At 39.9% G+C, this 27,342-nt stretch overlaps 1 protein-coding gene across 4 annotated transcripts in view; it reads left to right on the forward strand.

The window, feature by feature from the left end:
• The window catches only part of LOC105015386 (leucine-rich repeat-containing protein 49), a 51,787-nt gene extending 24,692 nt beyond the window's left edge, over positions 1–27,095 (forward strand). For 3 of the 4 annotated variants that reach the window (XM_013137675.3, XM_010878507.3, XM_020056453.2), the window contains 9 exons: positions 5,891–5,974; positions 8,075–8,152; positions 8,719–8,897; positions 10,346–10,441; positions 19,406–19,640; positions 19,881–20,066; positions 20,234–20,343; positions 25,777–25,939; positions 26,251–27,095. In XM_013137675.3, coding sequence (XP_012993129.2) covers positions 5,891–5,974; positions 8,075–8,152; positions 8,719–8,897; positions 10,346–10,441; positions 19,406–19,640; positions 19,881–20,066; positions 20,234–20,343; positions 25,777–25,939; positions 26,251–26,472 — 1,353 coding nt within the window. In that variant the 3' untranslated portion in view covers positions 26,473–27,095. The remainder of the gene's footprint in view (positions 1–5,890; positions 5,975–8,074; positions 8,153–8,718; positions 8,898–10,345; positions 10,442–19,405; positions 19,641–19,880; positions 20,067–20,233; positions 20,344–25,776; positions 25,940–26,250) is intronic. The other variant, XM_020056447.2, reaches the window with a different exon arrangement.
• The last annotated feature ends 247 nt before the right edge of the window (positions 27,096–27,342 follow it).

Consider the following 27,342-nt stretch of genomic DNA (forward strand, 5'->3'; position numbering starts at 1 on the left):
TATACCAGATATTATATTGTAAGGAGGCATCAGAGAGAAAGAGGTGCTAGTTCTAGAAGTGGGCTGCTTATTTGACCTCATGGAGCAGGACTTTGCTGAAATTCCAGTCCGTTGTGTTGTGCATGAGCAGCCTTGGATATCGGTGTGGGCTAGTGGTGGCTTGCGAGGTACTGCTCTGTGTGAGTGATCATCGGTAGTCCTGCTTTGTGGAGAACAAGGGGCTTTTTGTATCCTTGAGTGTCAATGCACATTACAACCTTTGTAATGTTTGAAACCTATTAAAATGTTTTATTTTGATTCAATTAAACAATTGGAAATGTGCGGGGGTGTTTGTATGCAAAAGAGTCTCCTAAATATGTACGTGCACCTATACATGATAGTATGGAGTGCCAGTTACGTGTTCTGGTTCATGTATACAAGCTCTGTGCCTAAACAGTTAAGGTTTGATAATGCTTCCAGTGCATCTCTTGTGATTCAAACTTAAGCATTGGGGTCTACATCGGTGTCGTTTACGCCATCCCCGACCTGGACTCCCTAGCAAAACTTTATTTAAATCGAAATGCATGTACTAATGCTCCTAGCTGCGATACCTATACTTATGCATGTAAAACAGGGAAATGTACTGTCATTGTACCATATATGCAGTTTCCATGGCTATGAATGAGTTTCTCTGTGTATTGCAAAGCATGTCTTGTTGTTCAGCTGCATATTGATTCTTGACAGCAACATATGTCTATAGGCATAAAAGAGCAATTTGCCCATCAAACCTGTCATGGTATTCACTCTACAAGCAAAACATTCAGTTTAGAGGTGTATACATCTGAATGTTCTCAACCAGGAAGGTAACACCCAGATCTAAGCTTCTAGGCTACTTGATGAAAAACCCTGAGGTACCACACACACTCCTTGCACTTACAATGTGCATGTGGCTTTCTTAAACATGTTGTAGCACCGCTTTAGAGGAATGTCCTTGCAACCAATAGAGTAGGATAGTTATCCTAAGTTCTGTATCTTTTGCAGATAATTTATTTTATTTGCACAGTATGCCCTAGTATTCTACATCATTGGCGGTAACCCACTGGCCATAAATTGGTTAAATAAATCTTATTTTACCATTATATTGTGATATTTTGCACATAAGGATTTGCAGAAACAGTTAACACCATCTGTAGCCTAACTCCCTGCTTTGATACTAACTCCCTGCTTTGATACTAACTCCCTGCTTTGATACTAACTCCCTGCTTTGATACTAACTCCCTGCTTTGATACTAACTCTCTGCTTTGATACTAACACTGCTTTCATATTCTTTCAATAATAGATTACCATTTTAATATTAACTGATGACCTCAGGAAGTGTAATCTGTGCTAACCAGGAAGTGTAACCAGTTAATCTGGTTTTGCTATTAGAAACCCTTAAAGTATATTAATATTTCTTCTAAATGGTTAAAAGAATATGGAAAACACATTGGTAATTGAACACACTTATGGTAATCTTTGTCAGTGGTTGAATAAAGGTGCAAATGGCATTGATTCATATCTCAGCCAAATATTACCTGCATTTCCATGCGGAAATCATGTGGTGTGTGCAGTGGAAATATAGTTTGAGATAAAACAGAACACTTTCTGTCAGTGTCAGGCCAAGCAAATTACATAATTTATGAATGAAATGTGGGTTAGTAGCAAATGTGAAGAAGCTGAACCCTCTTGCTTTGAGGCAGAATAAAATTGAAAAATGCCAGGAAATACAGTAGTTACTTTGGCTCCTCATGGTATATCCGTGTCAAAACAATAGACTGCTCTTTGTTCAATGTAAATTAGTGTTAATGTCTAGATTATCCATACTATTTCAAGTCTACTAGTTAGGTTAATGCATTATAGATACTATGACAATTGACCTAGTTGTAATTAATAGTCCTTTTCTCCAATGGATTTTATACAGAAAATCATATGGATTTAAATGTTTTCTTACAACGCATTTCTTAATAAACCACGTAAGCCTTATAAAAACAAATCTTCACATTTTAAAGCTAGGTTTTACCTTCCCATTGTCCTGTCTAGAGTATACTTAAAAATGTTTCTATTTAATCTCTGGCTGCACTCCAAACGTAAACTTTTGACCTATACCTTCTGACCTTAAATACATTTTTACATCATCACATCTGTGTGTATATGCAAGTGCACATGCCCACGTAAGGAAGCGTACCAATCAGAGTTAGTGAATTTGATAAAATTCTTGCAAATTAGCTACGTATCTTGCAAGGACCCTGATCAATGAGATTTGAGTCTGACACAAAATTTTGTCGTGATGATTAATTTTGAACTGGCTGTCGTGTTAGATGTGTGACTCCAGTTTGCTTTGAAATGTGGTTTATATAGACCCTACTAACGAGCAAAGATTTTCACTCTTCCCCTCAAGATAAATCAAGGATGGAGGAGGCTTTTTCAAATTGACCTACACTTATGATGCCAGTCAAACTGCATCGGATTTCAATGGTAATTCCCCAAGGGAAATTGGCAAGAGAGAGAGCTTAGGGGCAACATTTTGCTGATTGGACGGCAGCCACTGAGTGAAAAATATGTGGGAAGTGAACCTATCATTTTTCTCAGCATGCTTTGTTGCATCTTTCAGTTTGTATTAAAATATGTTTCTTTTTATATGTTTTATTGATTAGTTGACCTTATATAATGGCAATCCTTTCAGTTAGGGGTTGGATCTATGACACCTACTGAGATAGTTGTTCCAGTTTAGATGGTTTAGGTCAGGGATACTCAACTCTTAACCTACTTGGTCCGGAGCCTGCTGTTTTTCTGTTCTACCTCATCATTATTTGCACTCACCTGGTATCTAGGGTGTGCATCAGTCCCTTGTTAGAGGGTTGCAATGAAATAAACGTGTGTTACCCACATTTGGATCAAATTATTCTTCTTATCACTTTTTTGAATATCTGTCTTGGCATGCTGCTGGAAGGACAAATGGGATGTGTGCTTTCTATTTTCTTAAAGCTCAGGGAATGACACCCTAAAGCCGTTATCAAAATAGAGGCAGAGTGAATTCATATTTGTTTCAGAACTGGTCCCGGACAACAGTAAGAAAACAGGTTGTGTTGACAATCTCGACCAGCTTGAAAGCTATTATATTGTGGCAGGTAGCTATTAAAATGGCAAGCCAAGTGTGTGGCCTCAGGGTGTGTGGACCTTGTTGTAACTCATAGTTTTAAAGCAGACCACACCCTGTTGAAGTATGAAAAGCACATGAGAGTCTGCGATTTGTGCATCAGGATTGGATTATCACCCAAGAACACAGGATTTTGGATAAAGATTCCAAACGTGGTATGTATTGACACTGCTATTGAGTTTAAAGGTTTGTAAGGAACTTTGCCAGGATAATGTCAGGACTACCTATAAGTAAGAATTTAATTTTGAAGTACTTATGCAATTTTGCATATGACAATTAAAATACTTTAACTTTGGATTCAAGCGCTGACATTTCTGAAGCCTACTGTCGAAGTTGAAATATACAAATATGGATCTGTCAGACTAATCGAGAAATTGCCATTCTTTCAGAATCATGGTTATCTCAGGGCATTTGTTGGAAGGTTACAATGTGTCAAGAGCAGGTAGGGAGGAAAAAGGGGGTGGAGTTGCCATCTTTACAAAATATCACCTCTCAATCACAATGTTCAAGTCTGTCTCTATCCTGAAGTAATTTAGGAAATAACTAGGAAATAACTCTACTTTAACAATTTTGGGTGTATATCGTCCTTCTGCCAGGAAAAACTCACTGACCAAAAAGCATCCATTTCAACATCAGAGGTGAAGGGTTAGATTTGAATTTGGATTGGATTTCTGGACTCAGACTGTATGGAGGACATCTGTGTTCATCTTAACTTGAGCCAGCTGATTACCAGGCCTACTTGGCCAAATCTAAAGGATCCCACTACGTCTACTCTTATTGATTTTATACTGTCAAATACATCAGAGACAAATACACCACTACATGTGTTTTTTCTCTGGAAATTAGTGACCAGTGTCTATTGGTTTTTGTGTAAGGATTCCTAGAGCTAAGCCTTAATTCATTACAAAAATTGTAGCAAACTAGCTTCTGTGCTTCATATTCGTCAAAGTGACACATCAGCTACATCAGAAAATGAATAACCTTAAGCTTTTTCTCAAAGGTTTTTAATGTTATTGCAGATACACATGCCGTACACATGTCCAGATAAACCAGAAACTTAAAAATGATATTGAACCCATGATTTTATTTCTGAAATTATTCATAAAATAAATTCTGCATGGGTAAAGGCTAGAAAACACAAATCAGTTCCTGATTGGCTGTTGTTTAATTGTAAAGGAAAACTTGCTAATTCTTGGAAGACTGTTAAAAGCTCAGCCAAAACAAATATATTCAACCACTGTGTCTGGTTATGCTATTTTATTTTGCTGGCTATCTTTCTGAAAGAACATCTGTTCCTATCCCCTGTGGAATAAAGCAAGGTGCAATCGTTGATGTAGCACGGTACATCTCACAAAACAATCCAAAATATTTATACTGGGGCAGATAAACAGGAGCTGGGTTTACTTGTGCAGCACCATTTATTGCTATCTCAGTGGCCCATGTTTTGATCGAACTCTATGCTCTGTTGTTTTTTCCATAATAATTGTATTTCAAAACATTCTGGAATCCCTATTACATACACAGCTATGCCTTTTACTGACTGAACATTCTATTTTAAATATAAATCAATGACCGTTTTGGTCATGGCACAGCACTGTGTAAATTATATTGCCCGAGTGTTCAAAGAACACTGAGCTGCCTTCGTTATACACCTTTATAGAGCAGTCACCCTTTACTTTTAATTAGCAAGTTGAGGTCATTAGGCTTTAGATCTGATGCCTGTATATGGTTGCAGGACAGTCTAAGTAATAGAACTCAGGCTGTTGTGACTGAAGAGGTCAAATCGGAATTTTTGAAGTGCATAAAGATGTGCTCGAGTTTGAGTCCTCTGTTATTCACTCTGTACATTCATGACATTGGAGATAATATAAAAAAATATAACATTCATATTCACATGCTGACAATACTGTGCTATATTCCACCGCACCTTATAAATCAACCCATTGCCTCCCTATAGTCTGCTTTCAAAGCTTTACAGAAGTCCCTGTTCAATCTTAAATTAGTGCTGAGCACAAACATTGTATTCTCTAGCTGGCATAGTTCAAATCTAAATAACTTTCAAATGACTAATTTGGACACTTAATTACAAGTTTTCATTTTGAATAAACATTACTGACTTAATAAGTGCAAGTCATCCATTATGTCTTCTTTGAACCAAGGGATGTAATATATATGCAAGCAGCAGTTTCTACACTTAAACCTTTAGATGCTGTGTTGCACTGTGCTTTTCAATTTATATCGGGGGCTAGCTAAACTTCTCATTATTTACCTTTGTATGAAAAGATGTGATGGCCCTCTTGAACAAAAAAAGCAATCTTTTTGTTTATTTACAAGACACTTGTAAATGTGCAGAAACATCCGGCATTTAAAGATGAAGGCATCTTTTCTGAGCCGAATCGTCTCAGAGTAGCAAGGGCTAAACATCTCCTAGAGCTCAGCTGACAATGTCAGATTGTGTCTGCCGGTGCAGTGCATGCTGGGAGCTGTGTCTCGCTCACCGAAACAGCTGGTTCAGTTCAGGCTGCAGCTAAATATCGGACAGACATACATAATCCTATGATGCTGCAACAGATTCTGCCTCTCCAACTAGCTTCTTCTTGCAGAGGGAAAACTGACATCAGAGATTATTCTGATTGCCACTTTCACATTCAATTATTTAGACTCGTCCATGAATGGAGCTACAACCTGGTTGTGTTATTGACCCTTTGTTTCAGGAGGAGGAGAGACGTATGGCTTGCATTATGGCCCGAAAGGAGGATGAGAAAAAGAGGGACAGTCACAAGCAGGCCATGCACAAGGTAACTGTGATGCTTTTTTTTTTGTCTTATGTAAACATCTTTGTTTTATATACTGTCTCATACTACACTCTATACCTCAGCTCTGACCAACAGTAACTGATTTTGACGAGGGGATTGTGTAAAGTGTTTACTTGAATAATAAACCAGCTCCCTGGTTGCTTTCTGTTAAAATGTTTATCGGCAAAATATCTCAAGGTTTATTTTGTGTACAGTATGCAGTATGTTTGCCGTTGTTTAAAAACTTTGCCCTGTGTAACGTATTGAATGTGGATGACACATTATGTTGTGGAAGTCAGACTGCAATCACTTTGTTTCTGAGGGAACAAGAGTGCTGTTTTTTCATGTCCAAGGACAATGACTTCAAACTGTTGGCATCCTTGATAAAGATGAGCAGGAGAAAAGCAATTAGTAGTATTTCTTATTTAAAAACAGTTGGAATATGTTGTACTTCAAGTGTAATGATTGAAAATATATATATATATATATTCAACAAATATTATTTTCCAAAACATCTATTATTGGCACCCCTAAAAATGTGATGAGCTGCAGTGGAGAGTCTGGAAATCTGAAGGATGTGGAGAGATTCTGTATGGAGGAATGGTCTCAGATCCCTTGCCATGTGTTCTCCAACCTCATTATGTGTTGTTGGAGAAGATTCAGAGTTGTTATCTTAGCAAAGGGAGGTTGCATAAAGCATTCAATTATAATTGTTGCATACATATATTTGAGAGCAATGTTTCCTTTATGATGAGAAATTATTATGTTTTACTTTAATTAAAGGTTTGGTTTTTCTTCATATTTTGGAAGAAAGATCAAGAGGATAAACAATAAATTAAAGAAAAAATTCACAGCCTGTTTTTCTCAAATTTATCAAGGTGGCCAATGTTAGTGGAGGGCACTGTATCACAGAGATCGAATCATCGGAGAAACACCAAGGCCACAGTAATTGCTATGAAACATTACTCTGTTCTTTTTTTTTATCAGACAGGCTATTTCAACCAATGACGTTATTATTTGAACTTTCCTGGGCTGTTTAAAAAACAAGGCTGTGGTCACAAATCTTTCAGAAACTCCTCCAATCACTCATAATTATCCAAGGCGACTGAAAAAAACTCCCCAAATTGTGTCTGGCATTGGATTTTTCCTTTTTGAATGGACAAGTCATTATCATGAATAACAATATGTATGTGTGTTTGTGCTGCTTAGTGCATGCTTCTATTTATATTCAGTGTGTGTGTTACTGCCATCCAGTCATAGTGGCCGATAATGCAGGATCAGATGGGGCTCCAGAGGATGTTTAATTCAAGCAATCTTATCCCTGTTTAGGAAATAATAATAAAAGGAATGCTCCATAATGAGGGTTCATGTTGTCTCAAAATGATCCACTATGGATATCCCCTTCCATGTCCTTCCTCCTCTGTGTGTGGGAGTATTACATTCCATCCTTGCTCATGTCAAAACTGACTAAATACTGGAACAAAAACACAGATAGAAATAAGGAGAGTGCTTAATTCTTTGCTATCGGGTAGGAAAGGCACAGCAGTATACTGTTGGATGCACTGTGCTGACGTCAACACAGCTGCTTTTTTAATACTAAGTGATCCTGGGCTGCACAACACAACACATGTTACTTCACATTACAGACATGGCCTTTGTAACTGGGAGATAAATATTGGTAAGTTCCCAGTATTGACAGTTGAGGAGCCAGGTTCAGACAGTTGAGGAGCCAGGTCCTGACTGTTGTGGAGACAGGTTCTGACAGTTGAGGAGACAGGTTCTGACAGTTGAGGAGCCAGGTTCTGAGAGTTGCGGAGCCAGGTTCTGACAGTTGCGGAGCCAGGTTCTGACAGTTGAGGAGCCAGGTTCTGACAGTTGAGGAGCCAGGTTCTGACAGTTGCGGAGCTAGGTTCTGACAGTTGAGGAGCCAGGTTCTGAGAGTTGCGGAGCCAGGTTCTGACAGTTGCGGAGCCAGGTTCTGACAGTTGCGGAGCCAGATACTGACAGTTGCGGAGCCAGACACATGTTTGTATGTACCGTAAGCTTTTTATGTAACATAATTACATTAAAAAAAATAAAAAATTACAACATTTGTTTCCATAGAGTCCTGCTCATGTTGCGCCTCAGCAGTTCTATACTCAACTTGGACTGAAGTCTCAGGACTCCTCAGTGACAAGCAAGGCAGGTGGCATTACGTCTGTAGGCTGAAGCAGGAGAGAGTGTTTAATAACCTTGTGTCCTCTGTGGGCCTGGATCAGGACTAGCGTCATCTGAATCTGCTGTGCCCCCTGTCTGTGTGGATGTCTGTATCTGCTTGTGTGTCTGTATTTATCTGTGTGTATGTGTGTATCTGCTTGTGTGTCTGTATTTATCTGTGTGTATGTGTGTATCTGCTTGTGTGTCTGTATTTATCTGTGTGTATGTCTGTATCTGCTTGTGTGTCTGTATTTATCTGTGTGTATGTGTGTATCTGCTTGTGTGTCTGTATTTATCTGTGTGTGTTTTTCTGCATGTGTTTATCTGGGTCTGTCTGTCTGCAGTTGTGTGTATCTGCATTTGTTTATGTGTGGATAGTCTTTATCCATGTGCATTAATGTATGTGTGTGTGTGTTTGTGTCTTTTATCTGCATGCAATTATCTATGTCTGTTTCTGTGTGCCATGTACATGTATGGGTGTGTCAGTATCTGCATGTGTTTGTCTGTTTGTATGTTTGTTTATGTGCATTAATGTCTGTGTGTGTTTGTAGGAGAAGCGACGTTTAGCCATCCGTAATGCAGCGCAGCAGTGGGAGGGGGTCAGGTCCTGTCTGGAGCTTCCAGTTCACAACGGCTCCAAGGAGGAAGTCAGCCCAGAGGCCAGTCCCGCCCACAGCCCCGCCCAGACCAATGGCCTTGCACTGGAGCCTTCTCCAGATGAGCAGCTAAGGTAACCAAGAGAGAATGTTCAAAGCATAGTGGTTATTTTGTGGGCTCTCTCAAATACATTGGTTATAGCTTTAGATGTACAACCTTCTTTCCAAAATAGTTGGGACGCTGCATAAAATGCAAATAAAAACAGAATGCGATGTGCAAATCATTTAACCCCATATTTAATTGAAATTGTACAAAGACAAGATATCAAATGTTGAGACTGAGAAATGTTGTATTGTTCTTGGAAAAATACATGCCCATTTTGAATTTGATCCCTGCAGCACATTTAAAAAAAATTGGAACTGGCATGTGTTGCATCACCTATTCTTTTAACAATATTAAGTACGCGTTTTGGAAATGAGGAGACCAATTGCTGTAGTTTTGAAAGTGAAATGTTTTTCCCAGTTTTTGCTTCTTATAAGATAGCAGCTGCTCAACAGTTCAGGGTCTCCTTTGTCGTATTTTTCGTTTCATAATCCGCCAAATGTTTGATATGGGTGAGAGGTTGAGATTGCAGCCAGTTTATCACCTAGGCTCTTATACTATGGAGCCATGCTGTTGTGATACATGCAGAATGTGGTTTGGCATTGTTTTGCTGAAATAAGCAAGGCGTTCCCTGAAAAGGATGTTGTCTGGGTGACAGCAAATGTTGTTCCAAAACCTGTATATATTGTTCCGCATTAATGGTGCCATCACTGATGTGCAAGTCACCTATGCCATATGCACAAATGCACCCCCATGCCATAATGGATGCTGGTTTTTGAACAGTGCACTGATAACAAGCCTGATGGCCGGACGTGGCGTCAATGATTCCCCAAAATAATTTCAAATTTTGAATCGTCAGCCCACAGGACAGTTTTTCACTTTGCTACAGTCCATCTTAAATCAGCTTGGGGCCAGAGAAGTTGGCGGTGTTTCTGGATCTTGTTTGTATATGGTTTCTTCTTTGCATGTGTTGAAGTGTATGTTTAATTTCTCCGGAAGTGTATGTTTGGGTTTCTCCGGATTCTCTTAATCTTTTAATGATTTTATGTACCGAAGATGAAGAGATCCCCAAACTATTTGCAAATTTATGTTGAGAAACGTTATTCTTAAATTGTTGCACTATTTGCCTGTGCAGTCTTTTACAGAGTGGTGAACCCTTCCCCATCTTTACTTCTGAAAATAGTTGTGAGATTTTTCACCAGCTTTTGTTTTTAACATTACACAACTTTTTTTGCCCCTGTTCCAGCTTTTTTGAAATGTGTTGCTGGCATTAAATTCAAAGTGGGCATATATATTTCAAGAAACAACAACATTTCTCAGTTTTATCATTTGCTGTATTGTCTTTATACAATTTTCTATTGGATATAGGGTTTAAATGATTTGCACATCATTGCATTCTGTTTTCTTTACATTTTACATAAAGTCCCAGCTTTTTTGGTAACAGGGTTGTATATAGTTTAATGTTTCATGTTTTGCCAGAAGGGTGAGTCCGTTGTCAGCACCAGAACGGCCACCAGGGGGCAGTGAGAACAGGCTACGCTCCACCAGTCGTCCCAACAGTCCTCGAGACCCCAAGTAGGTACTACTCCCCACTGAGGAACATACACACAGAGGATAGACAGAATATTGATATGTTAACATTATTCCAAGCATTTTGTATACCGTTTATAAACTATTAGCCCATTAGCTAATAAATCTGTAGGATTGTAGCAAACTGTGGATTGTGGTTCATTCTCTTAGGCTCCAAACAGGAGGTATACGGTGGTCCAGGATGTACACTGGCATACAAATGGACCAAATTGTTCCCTCCATGGAGACACGATTTACTGTGTTTTACCAGTCTGTCACTATATGATGATTTCCTAGAAACTGCACAGGGCTGCATTGCTTAGCCTACTGTTGTGAGAGTCTCGTGACGTGTGTCAGTATGTGTGGAAACTGAAGCAGACTGACACTCTGTTGCCCAGTCTATCTGACCAGTTCTAGCCCCCAGGCAGCAAGCCCTTATCTGTATGAGGGGCTGTTTCAAGCCTTTTCTGGAAGGACTGCATACCAGGCCTGGGGGTTATAGGGGATCAGGCCAAGGTGAAAGGAGTGACTTTGTCAACCACTATTATTGCATGATTCTGCACATCCCTGCTCCATGGGCTGCAGATGAACCTGGTTTCCTCTAGACTAATTTACAGCAGTCAGTGTCACAAAGGGACCAGAACTAGGGCACAGTTCAATAGTTTGATACTTCTGTGTCAGGAAATGTTTATCTTTGTTTATGTAGTTGATTTGATTGATTGTGATGCATTGTATTTCGTCTATTTGGTGCCTTACAGTCAATGTTTTATAGTAAATATTTATATTCCTGTAAGTTTAAATGAGGAGAAGATATATGGACTAAGCAGAAATTTATTTATGTGATATGTACAGTTATGCACCTCTATCTTTATATTGTAAGGGACTTATAGATGTGATATTTACAGTATGTCCCTGTATTCTCCCATGGTAAGAGACTTATAGATGTGATATTTACAGTATGACCTTGAATTCTCCCATGGTAAGAGACATATAGATGTGATATTTACAGTATGGCCCTGTATTCTCCCATGGTAAGAGACTTATAGATGTAATATTTACAGTATGACCGTGTATTCTCCCATGGTAAGGGATCAGCAGCCTCTGTGTGAGTCCACATGCAAGCTCCATGAAGTTAACAATCTAAGCATGATTTATTTGCTTTATCTGTGGATTGATATTCAGTCCTGGTCTGCTATAGTTTTTCCTTAATCCTCAAAGACAGAGAGAGTTATTAATTCCCGCATACTGGGGAGTGCTAGGTCTGTCCCTGACATCTGGTTTTGCTCTGGGCCTGGGTAGGGAGCATGGGGACCCCCTGGTGTGGAGGGTTTTCCTCACTGAGAGACGGTCTGACTGGCTTTCCCCTGCTCTGTCCCCTGATCACTAACATTAACATGGGCTGCTTAGAATATGTCACATCTTCAATCTATTTTCTCTTGATACGCTGTAGACTGCATGTTCCCAGGAAATGTTTAGCATTGTTTCCATTTATCACTGAAAAGCAGCATGAGACATGTTGATGCGGCTGACGTGTGAAGACATGGTTCTTTGTCTTTCTTGCTGAATCTTAGAGTGAGGGTGCAAGTAAAGAACATCAGGCATTAACGTTGGATAGATATGATCATTGAGCAGTCTGCAGGTTAATTAAATCATTACATTTTAAAGCTGGTTGAGAAACTAACTGAAATGAATGTGCCCAGTGAAGGTCTTTGTCCTCATAACTTCAGCGTTAACTGGTACTGAACCCATGGCGTACACAGAGGCATGAAATATTTCAGGAAACCACAAGCATTCATAAAAAAATGAATTTATTGTCCAAATCATGCCATAATGATTCCGATATGCAGTAGCCTGGTTACAGTTCTGTTACCCCATTTTAGCCAAATGATCTGACTATTGTCTTCATTTCTTATTTTTATGACAATGTATATCTGCAACCATGCTGATAGAGAAATGTTTATTTATAAAATGGTAAATTAGTTTCTCACTTTTCTTAAACTTGCCTGCTGTTATTGGACATTACAAAACATGGGCGGGGTAGCTGCTTTTTACTGAAGTGTTCCCTCATTGGATGATGGCATATCTAACATTGATGTCTGTTGTGTTGGAAGGCCTTGAGGGAATTGGAAGGCTCATAATACTACATCATATTTATGGGATTTGGCTGCTTTAAACTAACCATCCATTCTACCAACTCAAACCCAAATATTGTTGATGACTTGTCCTGTAATAGTATTTATTTATGGCTAAATGTGAAATTGAAAAATGTAAAAAAAAAACAACAACACTCAAATGTTTATCTCAAACCGTTTGAAAAATGAAATCCTCCCATGAAGGAGTTTGAGCTGGCCAAAAATCTGTCTAGAGAAGTTGAGCTGGCAAATCGTTTGGATATTTTTTATGACCTGTGTATGCCCACACCAGACACATTTAATGAACGTTTTTTGAAAGAAACACTAATTCACTCATTGTTTGTAATTTTAGGCTGTATTTCATAGAATCTGGAAACTCTTGGCAGTTACTTTAAGTGACAGACATAATTTGAAACCCCTGCTGGATTCAGTCCAGATAATAGCTGCTGAACACATCATGAAATGTTTACCACATTTAAACTATTCAGTGCTAACATCTTTGTGTCTCTTCTATATATATGTGTCTCTTCTCTTTGAAGGCAGCACATTTTACAATTTGTTTCAGGAGGGGATTTGGATTCACCTGGCAGTCTATCCATAGTGATTACTGGGGACAATACATGACACAGTGCTAAGTATCCTTATGGCCTGCTTCCAGATATACTTCCAAAAAGGGATAAAAAGTCAACATCACTCTTTTTTATTTTAACTACATTGTACATATTGCCCCAAGTGTCTCTCTGTGTCTGTCTGAAGTATATCACACAGATTTTGATATACTTTTGGCAGAGCTGTCTTTCAGAGGTGTGGCATGTCTTGGAGGTTAATACATTTAGTTCACTGACTGGTGCCTGTTGTTCTATAACTGCCAGGACTTCAGCTCTGGGTGACCAGTGTCTCCCACAGTGTGTGTGTGTTATACTGTATGTGTGTATGTGAGACCCCAGTCTAGTAGCTCCCCTGACAGACCTCTGTGTGGCCAGTAGTACAGTACATCCACTCTTATTTCACCATTCATCACCCATGACATTCCTTGCCTGCCCCTTGGTATCAGATGGGGTGTTTCACTGAAATGCAAAACTGTTTGATTAAGATTGGGTTTTACAGCCACCGCTTGGTGAGTCGTCGTAGATTGATATGTATGGGGAAACGTGGCCTGCCAGAAAATGTGTTCTTCATGATTGAGTCAGACGCAACTCTGTCAGTCACTGCTGGATTCTTGGAAGCAACTCGTACTCTGTCAGGTTTATCTGGAGGTTATGTTTATTGGCCAATGTAATTCCTCGGTTGTTTTGTTAGGATTGGGTTTTCTCTCAGGTTATTAAGAACTCCCAAGGGTAATGCAGCATTACTACAGGCGTTAATGAACTCTGAGGCAGCCATGAGCAGATTACTGCTTGCATGTGGGCATGTACACTGAGACACACAGTTGCACAGACACAATATATTTCACTTTTAAATTCCACCATTTCACATGGTGGTATTAAATCATATGCTGACATGGATTTCCACATCACATTTTTCTAACCCTAACTACATGTACTCATTGTAGAATTAAGCATTATCCCAAAAGCATGTATTCATGGCCGTGGGCATGGTTGTTTATGCAGTGCATGGGGTCTCACAGGACCACCTTGCATATAATAAATGCAATTGTTTTACAGTGTTCATATATATTTAGTTTTTTGCTAATTTAATTGATTTTTTTTAAAACCCTGAGGATATATACACTGCCTTGCAGGGTATATATACAAGATTGTATTTAGACTTTTTTCCTCAAAATTTAACAAGTTTAATCTCGCATAATAATGACTTTAATTCCGTCACTCACATTTTGAAGAGTACCTATGATAAAAATTACAGACTTCTACATGCTTTGTAAGTGGGAAAACCTGCAATATCGGTAGTGTATCAAATACTTGTTCTCCCCACTGTATGTACCAGCTTTGCACACCATGTTGGAGTATTTTGTCTTATTCTTGGCAGATTTGCTCCAAGTTATTCAGGTTGATTGGACAGTACTTTTGGGCCAATCAGTAGTCACTCATTACATAAATCTCTTCCCATCCAAATATTACCTAATTTGTACCTGAACCTTTCCATTTCTCATCTTTCTGGGTTAGCACTCTTGGAAGGTTTTCTTCCTGTTCCAGCACACAGTACAAAGCCTCTTACAAGTACTCAGAACACTGTCTTTAATTCAAATGGGTTTTCTGGTCTCTGCTTACCTGGAAACCGGCAGGTCTTAGATGCAGTAAAAGGAACAGAGATTGGACAGATATAGTAGGTCAGTCCTCTAGAGTGAAAGAATTGACCTCCCAGAGATTTGTTTTGGTGTGTGGCAACAATGATGGCCTTCACTCCCCTGACTGTTACAATCTGCCCAACAGGTTTGGGCCTATAGGATTACAGCTAGAATAGTCTCAGCATTAGTCATCCTGCGGTTGTTTTCCATGTGAAGTGTTAGATACTAAAGGGAGGGAAATATGAATAGACTGATTTGTTTGTTAGTCGTTGAACTCAAATGGCTTGTGTTGACTGGTGGGCAATGGAGCCATATTATCCTCTGGTATGCAGCAAGTACTCTAAGCGTCAGCAGACTTGGAGGCAAGAAGAGAAGCCAAAAATACTCAGAGCAGCTATTGAGTCTCAAACAGGGACAGAGAGATTATTCCCTGGCATTCTCTACTATCCCATCTCCCCTGTCAGGTAACAGCACTTCCACTCATTGTTGTCACAGAGAACAGAGAGGAAGTTGGCAGCACTGGGAGACCAAAGTTACATACATTTCGTAACTCATTGCTTATTGCTTGATTGGTAACATTTTCCTGACACCTGTAAATAAACAGGCATTGGTCTAAATAATAATGATAATAATTATTATTTTCTAGTAGAGTTACACAAAGTGCTTTACGTAGAATAAAATAGAAATACATACAAATAAAATATATATAAAAACATGTCTTTAACCACTACGCCACGGAGCTATACATCTGCTGAGAGTTGGTTCAGCATTTCAACATTAGATAATTTTGTCACGCATCAACATCACACCAAGTTTAAATATTTAGCTAGACAACATTAAGCATTGTGTTGAACTGACTAACATTTCTTATTAAGTTTACCTCCACCACAAATAGCATCTATGACCTGTATGGCTTTTGCCACTGGCCGTTTTAACAGCTTATTAGCCATTTGTGAATGACATTGATACAATAACTATCAATATAGGGAACAATAACTGTGAAAAGACGAGAGAATCATGTAGCCAGCAAAGTTTTTGTCTGTCTTGAACAAATCATAATGCATCATTCGAAAATCCACCAGAAATAGCCATATTACAGTAAACTGTTTTATTTTAGGCTTCCTGTACTTTAGTTACTGAAGATTGTAGCCTGCTGAGATTTTGTCTATCCTGAACAAATCCTCTTTTGCCATTGACCGTTTTAACAGCTTATTGGCCATTCATGAATGACATTGATACAGTAACTATCAATATAGTTGATGATAACAGACTTTTTTGTCAAGTGAAAAGATGAGAGAATCGTGTAGCCAGCAAAGTTTTTGTCTATCCTGAACAAATCCTAATACATAATTTGAAAAACAGTTTTATTTTAGACTTCCTCTAATGTAGCTACTGAACGTTGTAGCCAACAAAGTGTTTGTCTATCCTTTACAAATCCTCTTTTGCCACTTGCCATTTTTACAGCTAATTAGCCATTTGTGAATGAAATTGATACAGTATCTATCAATACAGGTGACAATAACTGACTTTTTTGTCAAGTGAAAAGATGAGAGAATCGTATAGCCAGCAAAGTGTTTGTCTATCTTGTTAGGCTTCCTGTAACGTAGCTACTGAAGGTTGTAACCAGCAAAGTTTTTGTCTGTCCTGAACAAATCCTAAGGCATAATGTGTTTTGACTGTGATGGGAGTCGTCCGCATCTCTAACCACTACTCTATTTAAGAAGGGGTAGTCAGTCAGTCAGGCACTCACTCAGTCTGTCAATCATTTAGTAAGAGACATTCGCTCTTCTAAGCCGGCTCCGCTTACATGGTCCAGTAAAAAAGTAAAAGAAGTAAAAAGAATCAACAACAAATAAAATCACAATGATAAAATGTTTGTAAAAGCCATCTTATAAAAATTTGTTTTTAGTTAAGATTTAAAAGAATGCACTGATGTAGAATCTCTGACATTCTGTGGTAGGCTGTTCCATAGTCTAGGGGCCCTTATGGCAAAGGCCCGGTTCCCTTTAGTTTTCAGTCTAGACTCCCGGACAGCCAGTCCTTTTCTGCTGATCTGAGAGGCCTAAGAGAGCAGTATGGGTTAAGCATGTCACTAATATAATCAGTTGCTAGACCATGTAGTGCCACTTAAAAGTGGTAAGAAGAAATTTTAAATCTACACTGGGGTTATATGAGACCTTGATTTAGTCCATGTAAGAAATCTGGCAGCTGAATTCTGTACAACTTGGAGTTTACCTAGGGACGTATTGTTGAGGCATGTAAACAAAGCATTACTGTAGTTTAGGCGAGATGAAATGAGTGCTTGTATAATTTTCTCAGTTTCCTCAAAAGATAAAACCAGTCTTATTTTTCAATGTTTCTAAGTTGGTAAAAGCATGACTGAACCAGGTTTTTTGTGTTACATTCAAATTGTCTGGATCAAAGAAAAATCCCAAATTTCTGGCCACAGGCACAATATGATTTCCTAGCGATCCTAGAGCCATCTGAACTTCATCTGGGAATAGATGGGGGGCCAATAATTAAAACTTTGGTTTTATCAGTGTTTAACTGAATTATTGGACATCAAGTTTTTAATGTCTTCCAGGCAAATATGCAGAACACACAACTTGCTCATGTCATTAACTGACAAATACAATTGTGTATCATCTGCATAACAATGAAATGTCATGCTGCCGAATTATACTACATAAGGGAGGCATATACAGAGAAAACATGATTGGCCCCAGGATGGAACCCTGCAGAACACCACATATGACAGGCACAGAGGAAGACGTGTAATTGTTAATGGACACTAGAAAAGCTCTATTTGACAGCTATGACTTGAACCAATCTAGTGCAGTGTTTCTTAATCCTGGTTCTCGGGACCCAAAGGGGTGCACGTTTTAGTTTTTGCCCTAGCACTCACACACCTGTTTCAAATGTTGCCCTACCGCCTACACACCTACTGCCAAAAACAAAAACGTGCACCCCTTTGGGTCCCCAGGACCAGGATTAAGAAACACAGATCTAGGGCAATCCCTGATATTCCAACCCAATTTCTAAGTCTTTCAATTAAAATGTTGTGGTCTATGGTGTCGAAAGCTGCACTAAGATCCAGTAACAACAGGATCGAACAATCTCCAGAGTCAGTATTCGACGACAAGTAGTTTGTAACCTTGACAAGAGCCGTTTCAGTTATGTGTTTCTGAAGAAAGCCTGACTGGAATTTCAAAAAAATTTAATTGTGTTCCACCACCTGTAAAAGGACTTTTTCCAAGATCTGGGATAAGAAGAGCAGCTTGGAAATTGGCCTGTAGTTATTAAAAACAGGTGTCATGATTAGGTTTTTTAAGAAGAGGCTTAACACATGCTGACTTAAAATAGTCATGGACAAAACCTGTGCAGAGAGAAATGTTTCTAATGGTAGTAGTTCAGGGCCTACTGTTCCAATCATTTCTTTAAGCAGTCTGGTTGGAATGATGTCTAGAGGGCAAAATAAGGTTGTTTTAAATTGTAGTTAAATAAGTTCAGACAGGGATAAGGAACTTCAATACGTGTGAAAAGGTTCAGAACTTTTCAGAGTCTGCAGCAGTTGAGGCCATGGCCCTGACTGGTTCTTGATTTACAACACAGTCAGTAGTTCTAAATAAGAACTTTGGGTTGTGACAGTTTGCTGCAATTAGTTCAGAAAAACACCAAGCCTTCACATCCTTAATTGCCTTATTGTAAGATAATAGCAGCTCCTTCCTAAAGATGTAATATACATGTAGTTTAGTCATTTTCCATTTTCGTTCTGCGTTTCTACGTCTTCTTAATGTTTCTTATGTTCTCATCTAACCAAGGGTAAAGTTTTGTTTCTGGCCTTAACCTAGACCTAAGCAATTTCATCAAGAGTGCTTTGACATAGTATGTTGAATCTATTTAGTGATACACCAGTACTAATTGTGGCATACAGGTTTTCACTATGACTAGTAAAAATAGCTGAACATTTTGAAGCTGTCTGTGAATTAATGATGTAAGAGTGAATATTATGGTTTTCCTTTTTGGGGAAAACACTAAGCAGGACGTTAAAAACAATAATAAGATGATCAGAGACAAAAATATTTTCAAGATTATTCACGGTAAGACTAAAATCATATCCAATGTGTGGCCATGATTGTGTGTCTGACCAGAGACATGCTGTGTCATGTTAAATGATTCAGTTAGATTTATAAAGTCGGTGGCTGCTAGAGTGGATATAAAAAATCTACACACCCCTGTTAAAATGCCAGGTTCTTGTGATGTTTTCATTTTTCCCCCATGAAGATTTCAGTTTGTTTTTCAATTGAATTGTTCACATTATAGGTCACATTAAAAGTGGAAAATGTGCTGACATGATTTTACTTTGTCTCATTCATCACAAGAGTAGAATTCTGACACAGTGATGGGGCTGCAAATGGTATTTGACTTTTCCAGGTGGGTGGAGAATAGCCCAGATTGGTATCACTCAGTTTATCAGGGGAGCAACCGTCTTGCTTCGAATTACAGAGGGATTTGGCTGGGGTGAGCACCTTCCTAACAAATCATGTCCCCATCCACAGGTGTTTTTGCTGATTGTCTTTCTCTGTGTTCCAGGCTTCTGGAGGCAGGTGGTGCCAGCGTGCAGAGCCTCTCCCTGTCGGACAGCCACCTGGCAGAACTGGATGGGGAAACCCTGCGCCTGTTTGGTTCCGGGGCCCTGGAGGCCTTGGAGAGGGGCTGGGGGGTCCAGACTGCAGGGGCTGTCACTGTCATAGCTTTTCGCTACATCCACTTTGATGCGATTGTGCCAACACTGCCACGCATAAGAGTCAAGTTTCCCAACCTATCAGTGAGTACAAATTCACCACAGATTACATAATGTTTCACAAAGATTGCAGTATGTTCATTAGCTGCTATCAACTGAGTCTTTGACTGTTTCTCTGACTTTGCATGATGTTGTTATAAACCATATTGTCTCTATATTAACACATGGTCTCTGTTGGTCTCTGACTTCTCATTGGCTCGTCTGATACTTTCTGGCCAAACATTGATTGGTTCGCTAACTTACTATGGTTCTATCTCTACATAGCACCTGATCTTCCTAGAGACAAACATCTGTCGTCTGCCTCAGTTGGCTGCACTGGCCCAGTTGAGACGTCTGGACCAGCTGACCATCCACCCAGAGGGGAACCCTGTGGTCAGCCTGTCCCTTTGGAGAGCTTTCATCATTTACCGCCTCCACCACTTCAACCTACACAAGATCAATGGGCTTGAGGTAAAATCCTTAACACTAAATGTATTTATGTTGAGTTGTTTGTTTATAGTTATTTTGTAAGCATTTTGTGCTGGAATGTTCTGTAGAAAAGGTTATTGGTTTTCTCTTGTGTTTTGTGTGTGTGCATGTGTTTGTATGCATTCACATTGCGTGTGTGTTTGCACCAGGTAACTATGAATGATGTGATCTCTGCGGAGCGTCTCTTTGGAACACTGGGTCACATTGCTGCCACTGAGACGCCGCGTTGCCGCCTGTTAGTGCTACTGGAGGAGTCAAGGTGAGTTCCTTACCTACAGCACCTGCTACCTGGTACTAAATAACACTCAGTACTCAGTCAGTTTACCAAACAAAAACCTTTGCTACACTTAAATTTCAGGTGCTCACTGTGCCAGAGACAACCTGTGTGAGTGTGTTTATGACGGTGGGTGTGTCTGTGTGTTTGTGTGTGTGTGTGTATGGATGTGTGTTTGGAGGTGTTAAGTTAGGGTATGCATGTCTTTATGAGTCTGTGCTGAAGGATTGACAAAGCCTGACATCCAAGCAGCCATGTGGAATTGGTTGGACTTGATGTCCCAGGGGTAGGGTGGGTATCTGGCACCTTCCTGGCATTCACATTCCTCTCCTCAGCCAACAGCACTTCAGCTATATCACTCTTGGTCACTGTAGCACAGCCACGTTCAGCAAAACTTGCAATTGAACTGAAAGTGTCACACCTCCTCAGCCTTCACTATAGTAGTGTATCTCTCTATGCCTCAAGCAGAGGGCTGTCTGTCAGGAGAATTGTTCCTCACAATGTCATTGGTTAGGGAAGCGTACATCTATCTTCATCCGTCACTTTGTATGTATGTCAATTACAATATCTCGGACACCAATGTCACGATTTTGATGAAATTAGGGTAATTAACGTGTCTTGTTATAAAGACTTGGCCATTACACAGTTACACTGATAGTCTATAACATACCATTAAACATGCAAACTTTCCAACCTGTTTAAAGTATTATTATGATATTTGGTATGTAGGTCCCAGTCCTCACAAGGAACAAATTTGCTTAGATGCAGTTGAAGTCAGAAGTTTACATACACCTTAGCCAGATATATTTAAACTCAGTTGTTAACAATTCCTAAAATGTAATCCTATTAAAAATTCCATGTCTTAGGCCAGTTAGGACCACCACTTTATTTTAAGAATGTGAAATGTCTGAATAGTAGTAGAGAGAATGATTGATTTCAGCTTTTCTTTCATCACATTCCCAGTGGGCCAGAAGTTTACATACACACAATGTGTATTTGGTAGCATTGCCTTTAAATTGTTTAACTTTGGTGAAACATTTCAGGTAGCCTTCCACAAGCTTCCCACAATAAGTTGTGTGAATTTTGGCCGTTCCTTCTGACAGAACTGGTTTAACTGAGTCAGGTTTGTAGGACTCCTTGTTCGCCTATGTTCTGCCTACACATTTTTTGCCTACATATGGTCAGGTCTTTGTGATGGCCACTCTAATACCTTGACTTTGTAGTCCTTAAGCCATTTTGCCACAACTTTGGAAGTGTGCTTGGGGTCATTGTCCATTTGCAAGACCCATTCCTACCAAGCTTTAACTTCCTGACTGATGTCTTGAGATGTTGCTTCAATATATCCACGTAAGTTTCCTTCCTCATGATGCCATCTATTTTGTGAAGTGCATCACTCCCTCCTGCAGCAAAGCATCCCCACAACATGATGCTGCCACCCCCATGCTTCACGGTTGGGATGGTGTTCTTCGGCTTGCAAGCCTCCCCCTTTTTCCTCCAAACATAACAATGGTCATTATGGCCAAACAGTTCCATTTTTGTTTCATCAGACCAGAAGACATTTCTCCAGAAAGTCTTTGTCCCCATGTGTTATGTCGATATAAGACTTGTTTTCCTCCAGCATCTTCACAAGGTCCTTTGATGTTATTCTGGGATTGATTTGCTCTTTTTGCACCAAAGTACGTTCATCTCTAGGAGACAGAATGTGTCTCCTTCCTGAGTGGTATGACAGCTGCGGGGTCCCATGGTGTTTTTACTTGCATACTATTGTTTGTACAGATGTACGTGGTACCTTCAGGCTCCCAAGGATGTAGCCATACTGGTACTATGTTTAGATCTGAAACCAGGTCAATTTATATTATCAACACATTTATGAATAGAAAAGAGCTTAGTTGCTTGTTCAAAAAGTTTAGAAATCCCGGGAAAGCCTAGAAATTGGTTAATAATTATCCAGATCCTTCCATTCTTTAGGAAAAATCAGTACCGACTTTTTACAGTACCAACGTTTTACAATCGATGTCTCGTAAGGCACCAAGAACTTCAGTTTTTGAGAATTGTTGAAAAGAGAAACCTGTCTATTATTACTCTCCTGTGCACTGTTGAGTAAGCAGCCAAATGGCTGGCATGTAGTGTTATGTCAGCTGACAGAAACCAGTAGCAATAATGTAGCTGAGCAGGTATTGATTGACCCTGGAGTCAGAAATAATTTGCTTGGCCAGAGAGGTAAAGGAAATTCAATAAAGCTTTCCAACACTAGACAGATCACCAGTGGCTATGATTTGTCTTTGTATGTGTATTTATTTATGAATTTGGTAGTCCTGTAGGTATCAATCAATCAATCAAATGTATTTATAAAACCCTTTTTACAACAGCAGTTGTCACAAAGTGCTTTACAGAGACACCCGCCCTTAAACCCCAAGGAGCAAACAACAGTAGTGTTAGATTTCAGTGGCTAGGAAAAACTCCCTAAGAAGGCCGAATTTTAGGAAGAAACCTAGAGAGGACCCAGGCTCAGAGGGGTGACCAGTCCTCTTCTGGCTGTGCCGGGTGAGATATTAAGAGTCCAATTAGAATAATAAATACATTTCTCTGGGCTAAATCCAGAGTCTATTTGATTCTAGACTAGGTCAAAAGTATGACCAGGTGGACAAGGACAGGGAAAGCAACGGGCCCCCCAAACCAGGTACTCTGCAGGTGTAGACCAGGACCTCAAATTTAGAACTGGAGGAGACTGAGAAAAGTTAGAAAGTCCATTCCTCATATCCCCCAGCACAATAATATAGCAGCGTAACACCATGGAACTGAGACGGGGGGGTCCGGCAAAACTGTGGCCCTACCCGAGGGAGGCCCCGGACAGGGCCCAACAGGCCGGAAATCAATCCACCCATATGTATAATGTACATAGCCGATATACTGCACTTCAATGTGTGAGGCCATGAGATGACAGGCCAGTGCTTGTCTGTCCCTTGCAGCTGCTATATGTGAAAAATGGATGAAGAGTTAGTTTCATTCTGTCCCTGTGTGATTGCCCACAACACCTCATTGTCTGCTGGTCCCCTGACTGGATTAAGAAACCTCCCCCCTTTTCAGTCGCTTTCCAGACCGTACACTATATTTTTCTTGTGATTGTATTTAGAAATTTGTGAAAGACAAATGGACAACCTCAACCAACCTAATAATATAATCCCTAGATTGCATTATGCTTTCAAGTCAGGACTAGTAACCATTGAAAATGTAGCCATGAGTTCAACAGTCAAATTGGTTTCAAAACCCTTCTAGATGTTTACTTTCCATGGCTAACAATGTGTATCTACTGTCATAATGCAACAAGAGGTTTTATTTTTTTATGCAAGTCATTCACTGTAACTGACTATAGCTAGCAGTAAAATATATATTTTTTAAAAGATTCAGCACCTCTGGCTGTAAGTGGTTTTGGGCCCAAAGGCTTCAGGCCTGGTAAACCCCTGCATTAGTCTGGGCCAGGCTGAAGCAAAGCATAGAAGTATTGTCTGAGCATCAAACAATACTTATTCCTTGAGACGCTTAAAGTAATTCATCATATTTCTTTTTAACTTTTCACACCTACACATTCTGCCAAAGCTCTGACCCTTTGAGTCCAGCAATGTGTGTATTTGATTATAGAATAACCTTCCATGGATGTTTCCACCTCAGCTTCAACTCTCACATTAAGTCCTAAAGCTTTTCTCAGAGATGGAGAGTGTAGAGCTTAGGATGGGGGAGCGCTGCAGCGCAGCCATCACTAAATGGTTTTAGATCTAGTACAGACATGTATAACCCTGGGCAATGCATCCTGGGCAATCCATTGTACAGTCATATTTTTGTGCGGACACTTATAGTTATGTGTAGTGCTTATACAGGGAACTCCAAAAGAATTTGGACAGTGACACATCATGTTTTGTTTGTTGTCCATGTATTCCTGCCCTTTGGATTTGAAGTAATACGATGACAATCAACTTCAAGTGCAGACTATCAACTCGAACTTCATCTATGAAAATAGCTTGTGCGTCGAGTGACCGTTTGTTGACACCACGCATAATGCAACTCTGAACCGCAGTACATAAGTGATCAGGGCCCCGGGTGATCAGCACCCCCTGACCTCGACGAAGCCCTGTCTTAGCTCCCCCTCAAATATTCCTAGTGCCACTTGTTATGATGCTTCTCAGCAACAGGAACTGTGAGACTGTTCAGGTTTCAGAAGTAAATAAGCAGAGCAAAATAGAGAGACATCCTTCAAGAATACCTGATTCAGAGAGCAGGACCTCAGACTAGGCGTGACAATCAAGGATCTGAATGTCCTTGAGTGGCCCAGTCCAGAATTGAATCCCAGTGAACATCTGCAGAGACAACTGAACATCTGGGAAGAAGTGCCACAGTTCACAGATGCTCCCCATTCAATCTGACAGGAGAAACTGCCCTAATCCTAGTATGTACAGCTGATAGAGGCATATCCAAGAAGACTCAACGCTATGATCGCTGCCAGTGGAACTTTTTCAAAGTACCCACATAATTCCACCTGAAAACCATCTGAATACCATCATATTACTGAATTACAAATGGAACATTCTACCGACGTTAGCGAATGGCCACAAATCACTTCGAATGAGCTACAGAGTTCAGTTACTGGGAGTGTAATGGTCCACTGGTCAACCATACGAAGAGCTCAGCATAATACTGGCTTATCTGTAAAAGTATTATTTCTCTACCCTAACATTAAGTGTGTAGAATTGTAGAACAATGTGTTGTTTTCCTGAAAAGATTTTTGTCTGGAGTATTTCCACTTCCACTAGTATCATGGTACAGTATGGGGGCTGTTTGATAGAAACACACAACACTCTTTATCCTTTGCGCAGCTACACATATCATACTAATACTGTCTCCCACACACAACCACATACACTTATCCTAGACCAGCCAGCAGGTATTTTAGCCTGGAGCCTCCACTTCAATTACTATTTCAGAGTTCTTGTACCAGCATTTAGAACATGTTGGTGCAGTGCAAGATTTCTTGAGATTAATGATGATTGACAGGGACGTTTGATGTAGCTAACATCCTTTATTAATGTTATCATCCTGGTTACATCTGTACCAATTCTGCTGCTGAAAATCATATGACGGCCAAAAGACTGATTTAAAAAGATGTTAAGATTAACTACATTTCTGTAGTTCTTTATAATTTAGAGTGATTCACTTTGGCACCACTGTAAAAGTAAGACTGAGACCAGTCTTGACAGATGTGTTAATGCAAAGCTATTTCTCAATGTGTGTTGTGATTCTTAGGTAACCCCTTCTTTGACAATGACACTGCCACTAATGGATGCCCAGATGCCCCAGACATGTCTATGCCCCCCATCTACCTGTTCCCTTTTCTCCCTCCCTTCTTTTCTGCTTCTCTTTCTCTAGGAAGCGTCAGCTGCAGTTTCTTTTGGAGGGGCGTGGGCGGCGGTCTGGTTTGAGCCCTGAGGAGCTGCGTGACAACGGCAAGCTGCTAGGAGAAGGCCTGAGCAGAGCGCTGTTCAACTACCCCAGCAAAGATTGCTGCAGCGTGGGACCCGATAGTCCTGAGGTCAGTGTAGTTCTATCAGCTTCACCACTGACTGGATGATCTCACTGTATTACTGTAGTCAACACAACTCCTAGTTGACATTTCCCAATGCATTATACTTTAGCAGCATCAATAAGGGGCATGCTTTATGCAATTACTGAGAATTTCAGTCCTGCTCCTGGAGAGCCCCTGTACAGCACGTTTTTGTCTTAGCTTGGTTGTCTGGACCTTGCTTCTCTGGAGAGAGGATCAGGGATTTATTGTATAGCATGATTACCATCATTGAACTCCCTCTCCTCAGTGTCAAACCTCTGTTCCTCGATTCTCCTCAGGAGGGTGCAATGGAGTCATCATCAGAGCGCAAGGCCATGATGGATCAATACCTACAGGAGCTGGTGCAGAGGGCATCTGACACTAATCTGAAGGGTGATGCCCTCCACAAGCTTTGGCCCTCTTTGTTTGTAGAGTTGGTGAAAGACTGTGTGCTGGAGATGAGGGACCGACCGGCCTTCCGTCGAGCTTGCCTCAACAGGCTCTCCACACAGGAAAAATGAGACTTGAAGCTGTAGAGACCACCTACACTGCAGTACTGTACAGCATACTTAACACATAATGGACACCTGCAACATACTGGGACACACCTCCACTAAAGCATTTTGGACACTCTTCTACTAAACTATATTGGAGCACTCTTCTACTGAAGCATATTGGACTGCCCTGTCTCATTGCATTAAACTGTCTTCATCATCACATGGTGTCAGCCAATCAAATAGTTTAGTGATTAGATTTTATTATTTTATTATAGCTAAAAGATAAACACCAGATAGGCATCATAAGCTCGAATGTCAATTTTTCTGGAGTATACAATGTTCACGTTTATCTCTACTCTCTTCCTATCCTAGTTGATTCCAGGATGCACATTATACATTTTGAGTTAAGAGTATGCATTGTCATCCCTAAGGAGGAGCAGGCTTAGCACTTTAAAGCCTTGGTCAAGGCCCTGATCTCCTGCTAAAGATTACCACTGTCTCTCAGAATTATTGTGTCTTTATCTCTACTTTATGTTGCACTTTCACTCTCTGCCTGGTGTGATGAAAAGGGCATAGAAAACATATTTTGTTTTAGGACTTACTACTTTTTTCTGTATTCTTAGCATTAAAAGATTCCTAAACTTTAACATGCTTATGATTATCTCTCCTATTGTGTATTTCTCTGATAATGAACAAAACATGTTGCATGAAATTTATTCTCAGTCCGTCAATAATCAAATAACTATTGGAGTAAATCAAAGGATTCTTCTGAAAAATGTCATCAAAAGGCTTTTTTTTAGTTTCTCTTCTGCCTGTTAATGATGTAGTCCACAATGTCTGGCCACTGGTTGGAAAATTGGTGCTGCAAAACCCAAAAGGCTTCCTTAAAATGTT

The sequence above is a fragment of the Esox lucius genome, chromosome 2, assembly GCF_011004845.1.
Source record: "Esox lucius isolate fEsoLuc1 chromosome 2, fEsoLuc1.pri, whole genome shotgun sequence".
Classification (NCBI taxonomy): domain Eukaryota; kingdom Metazoa; phylum Chordata; class Actinopteri; order Esociformes; family Esocidae; genus Esox; species Esox lucius.